Source organism: Scyliorhinus torazame, chromosome 27 (genome assembly GCF_047496885.1).
Source record: "Scyliorhinus torazame isolate Kashiwa2021f chromosome 27, sScyTor2.1, whole genome shotgun sequence".
Lineage (NCBI taxonomy): Eukaryota > Metazoa > Chordata > Chondrichthyes > Carcharhiniformes > Scyliorhinidae > Scyliorhinus > Scyliorhinus torazame.
The window spans coordinates 14,315,280-14,327,986 of NC_092733.1; the positions used below are offsets into that span (position 1 = coordinate 14,315,280).

General features: G+C 55.7%; 1 protein-coding gene across 1 annotated transcript in view; it reads left to right on the plus strand.

Annotated features, from left to right (window-relative positions):
- The window catches only part of notch3 (notch receptor 3), a 248,761-nt gene that overhangs the window by 121,338 nt on the left and 114,716 nt on the right, over positions 1-12,707 (plus strand). Inside the window, exon 8 of the mRNA XM_072490978.1 lies at positions 851-1,036. Within this exon, the coding sequence (XP_072347079.1) occupies positions 851-1,036 (186 nt within the window). The remainder of the gene's footprint in view (positions 1-850; positions 1,037-12,707) is intronic.

Here is a 12,707-nt window from a genome sequence, read left to right on the forward strand (position 1 = left end):
TGGTGTGTGCAAATTGGGCGTAGCACTTCCTACGTTACAACATTGATTACCTCATAGAATCATAGGAACTTCCAGTTTAAAAGGAGCCCATTTGGCCCATCATGTCTGAGCTCGTTGACAAGTAGGTATTCCGCCTAATCCCACTTTTTGGCTTTAGATCTATTAATCTTGTAGGTTATGGTGCTGCACGTATATATCTAAATAGTTTTAAAATGTTATGAAAGGGCAGCACGATGTGCGGGGTAGGTAGATTGGCCACGCTAAATTTCACCTTAATTGGAAAAAAATGAATTGGGCACTCTAAATTTATATTCAAAAAAATAAAATAAATGTTCTGAAGGCAGTGAGCTCCAGACACCCAGTACCCTCTGGATGAAAATGTTTCCCTTAATTTCTTCTCTGAACCGCCTGTCTCTTCTCCTAACTCTACCACCTGGTTATGGAGACCTCAACCAAGAGGGATAGGATTTTCCTCTTCACTCTTTCTCGACCCTTCACCATTCCACACACTTAATTAAATCGCCATTGCAAAGAAAACAACCATGTACTATCCGGCCTTTCCTCATAACTCAAATTCTATTCAAAGTCCCAGTTGTCGTGAAAAGTGATACGTAAATAAAAGTCTTTCTCTCCTTTATTTCCCTCGCGCTATCTCTCCCCAACTACCACTTTGACCATGTCTTCAGTCCCCTCCCCCAATTTAGAGACACTGCCTTGTGGTTGGGTTGACTTGTATGTGAGTTTCTATAGCACTCGCCTGGAAACCTTGCTGCTTCAGCACCACACGGTTTAAAAGTGTGACGAGGACTGTGAACTTCACCCGTTTTATCTCTTTGTTTGTTGTTTGAAGGTGCCAATCCTTGTGAGCACTTTGGAAAATGTGTGAATACCGAGGGCTCTTTTCAGTGCCAGTGTGGAAATGGATACACAGGCCCCCGCTGTGAGACTGACATCAATGAGTGCTTATCCATGCCGTGTCAAAATGACGCTACCTGCCTGGACCGAATTGGCGAATTCACATGCATCTGTATGCCGGGTAAGGCGCTCTATGCAGGAAAAAGTTGCTGCTAATTAATTAAGATGTTCCTTTAAAAAGTGCTTATTAAGTACCTTCATTCAACTCAATCAGAACAGAGTGGGGAAAAACAGTGAGGAGAATGGGGTCATTAGGAAATTGGGTATCGACCGGGGTCGCAGAATCGGTGGAATCACATTTTGTGCTAGTTTTGTAGGATATGCTTCTTATTCGGTTGTGTTGATTCTAACAGAGCTGGTGAGGTACTGCCCACTTTGTGTCGCTGCCCATTCCAATTTCAGCCCTGCTGTTTTTGGAAAATGCACTGCGTTAAAGGTTCCTTGACAAACTCTGCCTTTCAGAGGGCGAATGGGCTTGACTCAAGAGGCTTGGAATATAAAAGCAGGGATGTACTTCTGAAGCTTTATAAAGCATTAGTTAGGCCCCATTTAGAATACTGTGAGCAATTTTGGGCCCCACACCTCAGGAAGGACATACTGGCACTGGAGCGGGTCCAGCGGGGATTCACATGGATGATCCCAGGAATGGTAGGCCTAACATACGATGAACATCTGAGGATCCTGGGATTATATTCAATGGAGTTTAGGAGGTTGAGGGGAGATCTAATAGAAACTTACAAGATAATGAATGGCTTAGATAGGGTGGACGTAGGGAAGTTGTTTCCATTAGCAGGGGGGACTAGGACCCGGGGGCACAGCCTTAGAATAAAAGGGAGCCACTTTAGAACAGAGATGAGGAGAAATTTCTTCAGCCAGAGAGTGGTGGGTCTGTGGAATTCATTGCCACAGAGGGCGGTGGAGGCCGGGACGTTGAATGTCTTTCAGACAGAAGTTGATAAATTCTTGATTTCTCGAGGAATTAAGGGCTATGGAGAGAGAGCGGGTAAATGGAGTTGAAATCAGCCATGATTGAATGGTGGAGTGGACTCGATGGGCCGAATGGCCTTCCGCTCCTATGTCTTATGGTCTTATGGACTCCAGGTCGAGCACTGAATTAGTCAGCGGGGTGGAATTTGCGGCACTGCTGTGCCTTGACATTGCCGGAAGAGAGAGTGCCCAGTCAGCGAGGCTGGTTTTCCTGGCTCACCTTGGCCTTGCGGTTATCAGATGTGAGGATCGGATCAAACTCCACGGTCTCAGAACCTGCTGACATTCGGCTTCAATAACTCCTTTAGGGAGCTAGTAAGTAAAGTCGCCATAGTCTCAGATGACCATTTACCCTTTTAAGGGGGGAGCTGACTGGTGGTGATTTAACCTGAGGGTCACTACACCTCAGGCGAGGGGCAAGGTTGAGGAGGCGGGGCCTTCATGAATAACCCCAGCCGGTACGGGGATTGAACCCTCGCTCTGCATCACAAACCAGCTTTCAGGCCAACTGAGCTGAACAGGCCCCCTCAAGGAGCTATCATGTGGATGATGGGCCGTATGGCCCTCAACTGGTCGCTGATCTTGGAAGAAGAAAAAATGAGCGTGGGTGGGGGTGGAAGGAAAAAAAAGACAATATAGATTTTTTTCTCTCTCTCCTTGCTGCCTAACACTCAGAGAGGGTCATTATCTTCAGACTGCGAGCTTCAATGGAGATTTACATTTGAGAAAGGCCACATAGACAGCTAGACAAAAAATAAAAGGAAAATCACACAAATGGTAACAGTTTGAAGCTGTTGTGTTGGTGCGGGGAGCTAGTGCAGCAGTATCGCTTTAAGGATGTGCTATGGAAAAAAAAACCTCACCTCGAGATTAGTTTCAGACCTCGAAGCGGCTGGGAGTCTATGGGGAGGTGAGAACGAGACACTGGGTGTGTGCTCGGAATTTTAATACAGTGCAGGGTACAGGAGTGCTGGGTCTGCACCTTTTCACTGAGGAAATCCTCTTTGTTCGCATGCACACCACATATTGGGAACTTGAATATTCCCTCCATCATTAATTTCAACCCTTGAGAGTTTGGTGGAGTTTACATTTTTCCCTGGGGAAAGTTTTTAATAATAAAAAATAGATTGCTCGCCTTTTAACGATATGGTCTGGAGCAGAGAGGCTTTGTATTTCCAGAGTAAGTGGTTAGGGGAGCGGAGTGTACATCAGCAGGTACTTCTTGCTGTACAAACGAGTCTCCTGCAAAAGTACATCTGATGCAGCTGTTCTGATGCTGGGCAGTTCAGGCATGAGATGCATGCAGGGACATGCGACTGAGGGCTGCCTGCTCTCTGCAAACGATCCTTTGCGGTCTCCTGTGAGTTCCCCCTCTTCTTGATGCAGCTTTTTATTTGTAAAAGTGCAGGCAGTCAGTGATTGTCGGTGGGCCTGGTAGGGTTGGGGCATTGCAGTCAATTCTTGATCCTACCCTCCGCTGATGCCTACTTGCACATTGGCATCACTTTCAGTGCCGTTAAATCAACCAACTTGCAGCAGATTGAGAAGCCGGGAAATCGGGATTGTTGCATCTCAAGAGCTTCTCTGCTTTAGGACCAGGTAATGCAAAACTGAGTAGGAAGGTAATGCCCCCACTGGTAGGAAGGTGTAATTACAACGTGACCAGTTTACATAGGCAACCTCCACTCTAAAGGATGCTGACATTTAAAAAATAATAATTTAGAGTACCCAATTATTTTTTTTCCAATTAAAGGGCAATTTAGCATGGTCAATCCACCTAACCTGCACATCTTTGGGTTGTGGGGGTGAAACCCACGCAGACATGAGGAGAATGTGCAAAACTCCACACGGACGGTGACCCAGGGTGGCGATGCGAACCCGGGTCCTCAGCGCCGCAGTCCCAGTGCTAACCACTGCGCCACATGCCGCCTGGATGCTGAAATTTCTAATGGCGAATTTTGTTTTGGAAACCGCGTGTTGTTTATAAATAAGCTAAGGAATCTCCCTGATGTTCCTTCATAACGTGTCTGGAACAAGGGGCGTCATTCTCCGCCGGCGGGTCGGGGCAGAAATGTGGCAGGGCGGGATGGAGAATTTCGCTCAAGCTGTTTTACCTGAGGGCTATTGATTATTCATTTGTGATGTTTTTTCATATCAGCTGAACTGACCTTGAAAGCATCAGTGGTAATCAGCAATATTGGAAGTTTATTGATGGGAGTATGAAGGATCAGCAACGATATCAGCAGAGGGCCTGGTGTAGTTTCTGAAAAAGCAGAGGCCTGGAAGGAATGGTGCACTTCAACGTGTATCAGGGGGAAAAGATTGGTTCAAATAATCATGACGTTTTTGTGAATCGTGGTTCCTCCCTGTTGCTTGGGTCACTTTCTCAGCAACTAGCCAATGAATGGGAGAGCTGTCGATTCGGGTCAAAAATAGGTTGTTTTAAAATGGGGCAAATGAGGGGATGTGTGGAGCATTCTCTGTGCAGCTTCACGCAATAATAGACGGGAATTCGGGCATTGAACATTTGGATACTCAGTTTTGTTGGCCCTAGCCTGGCAGGACAAGTGTCGACACTGTAGTTTACAGCAAGATCTCCTCAGTTGTAGTCAAGAGTGTAAATCCTCTTCCCCCCCCCCCCCCCCCCCCCCCCCCAGCCTCTTCCCCCAGCTGAATATGGCTGTTTGGACATTGGCAAAAAAGATGAAAAGGGCTATATCCCGTGAGCAGGGCTCGGGAAAGGTTAATTATGCGATGTATTCTATTTTAATGAACCTCCAATTAATCCCATCTTTTGGAATCGGTTTTGCGTTACTGTGTAAATAGCCCATTGTGCTGAGACGAGTGTACTGTATGGTGCCAGTGCTTTCAACACGGCCTCTGCCACTCACATACTACATTACTGTCACGCCAGACAGGGATATGGGGAGCAACAAAGGCACTTACACTCCAATTGCACTCCTGTGGAAGAAAAAAAAAGAGAGAAAGGACCCTCATCCTTCTTTGCAAACTTTTCCCTTTGAACCTCACTGTTGTATGGCATTCATTGCCAGTCGTGCTGGCCTGTCTGCCAACAAAGCTGGCCAAAGCTGGTGAATGCATCTCCAGGCATGAAAGAGGACCACACTCCCCCACCCCACTCCCCCCACACCCCCATCCAGCCCCCCTACCAGCCCTAAGGATCGGTCCTTCGCTCCATTTACTCAGCTTTGAGAGCTGGCCTTGATATTTGAATTGCAGTCATAGCTAAAGAGAGAGAGAGGGAAACTGAAGGAAGCAAACACACAGACAGACACACAGACACACACACACAGACACACACACACAGACACACACACACAGACACACACACACACACACACACAGACAGACACACACAGACACACACACACAGACACACACACGCAGACACACACACGCAGACCCTCCTACACTAATACAGTTTCCTGTGTGCTTGCCGCAGAAGAGTTCCTGGAGCTGCAATAGAGGTTTCAGCATCATTCTCTGAAAACATTTCTTTCAGCGAACAAGGTTTAAATCTAGCGGCACAAATTTATTCCGATGTTAGTTTGGCAGCAGTGACATTCGAGGACGGTGTGATCAATACTGTGGGCTTAACCACTGTTTCAACCACTCCCAACATGGTGAAGAAACTTCCAGACAACATTTAGCATTCAAACACATAAAAGCGAATAAAATAATGAATGAACAAAATAATGAATACCACTACTGGAGGAGTCATATTGACTGGATATATTCATTCTGAATCACTCTCCACAGATATGGCAATAACCTGCAGCGTTTATGTTACATTTTCTGCTTTTATTTTTCATTGAAAGGTTATTTAAAATGAAAATGTTGTGCGCAGATAGCTTTTAGAATTTGCAGTTCCCAGAAATCTTTTGCGTGTCCTCATGTGGCCATAAATGCACTGAACAAGCCCACTCCCCAACACTGCTCCCCCTCCCCAACACTGCTCCCCCTCCCCAACACTGCTCCCACTCCCCAACACTGCTCCCACTCCCCAACACTGCTCCCACTCCCCAACACTGCTCCCACTCCCCAACACTGCTCCCCCTCCGCAGCACTGCTCCCCCTCCCCGACACTGCTCCCACTCCCCAACACTGCTCCCATTCCCCAACACTGCTCCCACTCCCCAACACAGCTCCCGCTCCACAACACTGCTCCCCTCCGCAGCACTGCTCCCCCTCCCCAACACTGCTCCCCCTCCCCAACACTGCTCCCACTCCCCAACACTGCTCCCACTCCCCAACACTACAACACTGCTCCCCCTCCCCAACACTGCTCCCACTCCCCAACACTGCTCCCCCTCCCCAACACTGCTCCCATTCCCCAACACTGCTCCCATTCCCCAACACTGCTCCCGCTCCACAACACTGCTCCCCCTCCCCAACACTGCTCCGACTCCCCAACACTGCTCCCCTCCCCAACACTGCTCCCACTCCTCAACACTGCTCCCACTCCCCAACACTGCTCCCATTCCCTAACGCTGCTCCCACTCCCCAACACTGCTCCCGCTCCACAACACTGCTCCCACTCCCCAACACTGCTCCCCCTCCCAACACTGCTCCCACTCCCCAACACTGCTCCCACTCCCCAACACTGCTCCCGCTCCCCAACACTGCTCCCCCTACCCAACACTGCTCCCCCTCCCCAACACTGCTCCCGCTCCCCAACACTGCTCCCGCCCCCCAACACTGCTCCCGCTCCCCAACACTGCTCCCCCTCTCCAACACTGCTCCCAGTCCTCAACACTGCTCCCACTCCCCAACACAGCTCCCGCTCCACAACATTGCTCCCCTCCGCAGCACTGCTCCCCCTCCCCAACACTGCTCCCCCTCCCCAACACTGCTCCCACTCCCCAACACTGCTCCCACTCCCCAACACTACAACACTGCTCCCCCTCCCCAACACTGCTCCCACTCCCCAACACTGCTCCCCCTCCCCAACACTGCTCCCATTCCCCAACACTGCTCCCATTCCCCAACACTGCTCCCACTCCCCAACACTACAACACTGCTCCCCCTCCCCAACACTGCTCCCACTCCCCAACACTGCTCCCCCTCCCCAACACTGCTCCCATTCCCCAACACTGCTCCCATTCCCCAACACTGCTCCCGCTCCACAACACTGCTCCCCCTCCCCAACACTGCTCCGACCCCCAACACTGCTCCCCTCCCCAACACTGCTCCCACTCCTCAACACTGCTCCCACTCCCCAACACTGCTCCCATTCCCTAACGCTGCTCCCACTCCCCAACACTGCTCCCGCTCCACAACACTGCTCCCACTCCCCAACACTGCTCCCCCTCCCAACACTGCTCCCACTCCCCAACACTGCTCCCACTCCCCAACACTGCTCCCGCTCCCCAACACTGCTCCCCCTACCCAACACTGCTCCCCCTCCCCAACACTGCTCCCGCTCCCCAACACTGCTCCCGCCCCCCAACACTGCTCCCGCTCCCCAACACTGCTCCCCCTCTCCAACACTGCTCCCACTCCTCAACACTGCTCCCACTCCCCAACACAGCTCCCGCTCCACAACACTGCTCCCCTCCGCAGCACTGCTCCCCCTCCCCAACACTGCTCCCCCTCCCCAACACTGCTCCCACTCCCCAACACTGCTCCCACTCCCCAACACTACAACACTGCTCCCCCTCCCCAACACTGCTCCCACTCCCCAACACTGCTCCCCCTCCCCAACACTGCTCCCATTCCCCAACACTGCTCCCATTCCCCAACACTGCTCCCGCTCCACAACACTGCTCCCCCTCCCCAACACTGCTCCCACTCCCCAACACTGCTCCCCTCCCCAACACTGCTCCCACTCCTCAACACTGCTCCCACTCCCCAACACTGCTCCCATTCCCTAACGCTGCTCCCACTCCCCAACACTGCTCCCGCTCCACAACACTGCTCCCACTCCCCAACACTGCTCCCCCTCCCAACACTGCTCCCACTCCCCAACACTGCTCCCACTCCCCAACACTGCTCCCGCTCCCCAACACTGCTCCCCCTACCCAACACTGCTCCCCCTCCCCAACACTGCTCCCGCTCCCCAACACTGCTCCCGCCCCCCAACACTGCTCCCGCTCCCCAACACTGCTCCCATTCCCTAACGCTGCTCCCACTCCCCAACACTGCTCCCGCTCCACAACACTGCTCCCACTCCCCAACACTGCTCCCCCTCCCAACACTGCTCCCACTCCCCAACACTGCTCCCACTCCCCAACACTGCTCCCGCTCCCCAACACTGCTCCCCCTACCCAACACTGCTCCCCCTCCCCAACACTGCTCCCACTCCCCAACACTGCTCCCGCCCACCAACACTGCTCCCGCTCCCCAACACTGCTCCCCCTCTCCAACACTGCTCCCAGTCCTCAACACTGCTCCCACTCCCCAACACAGCTCCCGCTCCACAACACTGCTCCCCTCCGCAGCACTGCTCCCCCTCCCCAACACTGCTCCCCCTCCCCAACACTGCTCCCACTCCCCAACACTGCTCCCACTCCCCAACACTACAACACTGCTCCCCCTCCCCAACACTGCTCCCACTCCCCAACACTGCTCCCCCTCCCCAACACTGCTCCCATTCCCCAACACTGCTCCCATTCCCCAACACTGCTCCCACTCCCCAACACTACAACACTGCTCCCCCTCCCCAACACTGCTCCCACTCCCCAACACTGCTCCCCCTCCCCAACACTGCTCCCATTCCCCAACACTGCTCCCATTCCCCAACACTGCTCCCGCTCCACAACACTGCTCCCCCTCCCCAACACTGCTCCGACCCCCAACACTGCTCCCCTCCCCAACACTGCTCCCACTCCTCAACACTGCTCCCACTCCCCAACACTGCTCCCATTCCCTAACGCTGCTCCCACTCCCCAACACTGCTCCCGCTCCAGAACACTGCTCCCACTCCCCAACACTGCTCCCCCTCCCAACACTGCTCCCACTCCCAACACTGCTCCCACTCCCCAACACTGCTCCCGCTCCCCAACACTGCTCCCCCTACCCAACACTGCTCCCCCTCCCCAACACTGCTCCCGCTCCCCAACACTGCTCCCGCCCCCCAACACTGCTCCCGCTCCCCAACACTGCTCCCCCTCTCCAACACTGCTCCCACTCCTCAACACTGCTCCCACTCCCCAACACAGCTCCCGCTCCACAACACTGCTCCCCTCCGCAGCACTGCTCCCCCTCCCCAACACTGCTCCCCCTCCCCAACACTGCTCCCACTCCCCAACACTGCTCCCACTCCCCAACACTACAACACTGCTCCCCCTCCCCAACACTGCTCCCACTCCCCAACACTGCTCGCCCTCCCCAACACTGCTCCCATTCCCCAACACTGCTCCCATTCCCCAACACTGCTCCCGCTCCACAACACTGCTCCCCCTCCCCAACACTGCTCCCACTCCCCAACACTGCTCCCCTCCCCAACACTGCTCCCACTCCTCAACACTGCTCCCACTCCCCAACACTGCTCCCATTCCCTAACGCTGCTCCCACTCCCCAACACTGCTCCCGCTCCACAACACTGCTCCCACTCCCCAACACTGCTCCCCCTCCCAACACTGCTCCCACTCCCCAACACTGCTCCCACTCCCCAACACTGCTCCCGCTCCCCAACACTGCTCCCCCTACCCAACACTGCTCCCCCTCCCCAACACTGCTCCCGCTCCCCAACACTGCTCCCGCCCCCCAACACTGCTCCCGCTCCCCAACACTGCTCCCCCTCTCCAACACTGCTCCCATTCCCCAACACTGCTCCCACTCCCCAACACAGCTCCCGCTCCACAACACTGCTCCCCCTCCCCAACACTGCTCCCACTCCCCAACACTGCTCCCCCTCCCCAACACAGCTCTCACTCCCCAACACTGCTCCCACTCCCCAACACTGCTCCCACTCCCCAACACTGCTCCCACTCCTCAACACTGCTCCCCCTCCCCAACAGTGTTCCCTCTGCCCAACACTGCTCCCACTCCCATACACTGCTCCCCCTCCCCAACACTGCTCCCACTACCCAACACTGCTCCACCTCCCCAACACAGCTCCCACTCCCCAACACTGCTCTTACTCCCCAACGCTGCTCCCCCTCCCCAACACTGCTCCCACTCCCCAACACTGCTCCCACTCCCCAACACTGCTCCCCCTCCCCAACACTGCTCCACCTCCTCAACACTGCTCCCACTCCCCAACACTGCTCCCACTCACGAACACTTCTCCCACTCCCCAACACTGCTCCCCCTCCGCAGCACTGCTCCCCCTCCCCAACTCTGCTCCCACTCCTCAACACTGCTCCCACTCCCCAACACTGCTCCCATTCCCCAACACTGCTCCCACTCCCCAACACAGCTCCCGCTCCACAACACTGCTCCCCCTCCCCAACACTGCTCCCAGTCCCCAACACTGCTCCCCCTCCCCAACACTGCTCTCACTCCCCAACACTGCTCCCACTCCCCAACACTGCTCCCACTCCCCAACACTGCTCCCACTCCCCAACACTGCTCCCACTCCCCAACACTGCTCCCACTCCCCAACACTGCTCCCCCTCCCCAACACAGCTCCCACTCCCCAACACTGCTCCCATTCCCAAACACTGCTCCCGCTCCACAACACTGCTCCCCTCCCCAACACTGTTCCCACTCCCCAACAGGGCTCCCCCTCCCCAACACTGCTCCCACTCCTCAAAACTGCTCCCCCTCCCCAACAGTGTTCCCTCTGCCCAACACTGCTCCCACTCCCCAACACTGCTCCCCCTCCACAACACTGCTCCCGCTCCCGCTCCCCAACACTGCTCCCACTCCCCAACACTGCTCCCACTCCCCAACACTGCTCCCGCTCCCCAACACTGCTACCCCTCCCCAACGCTGCTCCCTCTCCCCAATACTGCCCCCTTCCCCAACACTGCTCCCTCTCCCCAACACTGCTCCCACTCCCCAACACTGCTCCCCTTCCCAACACTGCTCCCTCTCCCCAACACTGCTCTCTCTCCCCAACACTGCTCCCCCTCCCCAACTCTGCTCCCCTCCCCAACACTGCTCCCACTACCCAACACTGCTCCCACTCCTCAACACTGCTCCCTCTCCCCAACACTGCTCCCGCTCCACAACACTGCTCCCGCACCCCAACCCTGCTACCGCTCCCCAACACTGCTCCCCCTCCCCAACACTGCTCCCACTCCCCAACACTGCTCCCACTCCCCAACACTGCTCCCCCTCCCCAACACTGCTCCCACGCCCCAACACTGCTCCCCCTCTCCAACACTGCTACCACTCCCCAACACTGCTCCCACTCCCCAACACTGCTACCACTCCCCAACACTGCTCCCACTCCCCAACACTGCTCCCCCTCCCCAACTCTGCTCCCATTCCCCAACACTGCCCTCAGTACCCAACACTGCTCCCCTTCCCCAACACTGCTCCCACTCCCCAACACTGCTCCCAATCCCCAACACTGCTCCCACTCCCCAACACTGCTCCCACTCCCCAACACTGCTCCCCCTCCCCAACACTGCTCCCACGCCCCAACACTGCTCGCCCTCTCCAACACTGCTACCACTCCCCAACACTGTCCCACTCCCCAACACTGCTACCACTCCCCAACACTGCTCCCACTTCCCAACACTGCTCCCCCTCCCCAACTCTGCTCCCCTTCCCCAACACTGCCCTCAGTACCCAACACTGCTCCCCTTCCCCAACACTGCTCCCACTCCCCAACACTGCTCCCAATCCCCAACACAGCTCCCCCTCCCCAACACTGCTCCCACTCCCCAACACTGCTCCCAATCCCCAACACTGCTCCCCCTCCCCAACACTGCTCCCACTCCCCAACACTGCTCCCACTCCCCAACACTGCTCCCACTCCCCAACACTGCTCCCACTCCCCAACACTGCTCCCACTCCCCAACACTGCTCCCACTCCCCAACACTGCTCCCACTCCCCAACACTGCTCCCCCTCCCCAACACTGCTCCCACTCCCCAACACTGCTCCCACTCCCCAACACTGCACCCACTCCACAACACTGCTCCCCCTCCCCAACACTGCTCCCCCTCCCCAACACTGCTCCCACTCCCCAACACAGCTCCCACTCCCCAACACTGCTCCCACTCCCCAACACTGCTCCCACTCCCCAACACTGCTCCCATTCCCCAAAACTGCTCCCGCTCCACTACTCTGCTCCCCTCCCCAACACTGCTCCCTCTCCCCAACACTGCTCCCACTCCCCAACACTGCTCCCCTCCCCAACACTGCTCCCTCTCCCCAACACTGCTCCCTCTCCCCAACACTGCTCCCCTCCCCAACACTGCTCCCCTCCCCAACACTGCTCCCACTCCCCACCACTGCTCCCACTACCCAACACTGCTCCCACTCCTCAACACTGCTCCCCCTCCCCAACACTGCTCCCCCTCCCCAACACTGTCCTGCTCCACAACACTGCTCCCGCACCCCAACCCTGCTACCGCTCCCCAACACTGCTCCCCCTCCCCAACACTGCTCCAACTCCCCAACACTGCTCCCACTCCCCAACACTGCTCCCCCTCCCCAACACTGCTCCCACTCCCCAACACTACTCCCCTCCCCAACACTGCTCCCACTCCCCACCACTGCTCCCACTATCCAACACTGCTCCCACTCCTCAACACTGCTCCCCCTCCCCAACACTGCTCCCCCTCCCCAACACTGTCGCGCTCCACAACACTGCTCCCGCACCCCAGCCCTGCTACCGCTCCCCAACACTGCTCCCCCTCCCCAACACTGCTCCCACTCCCCAAC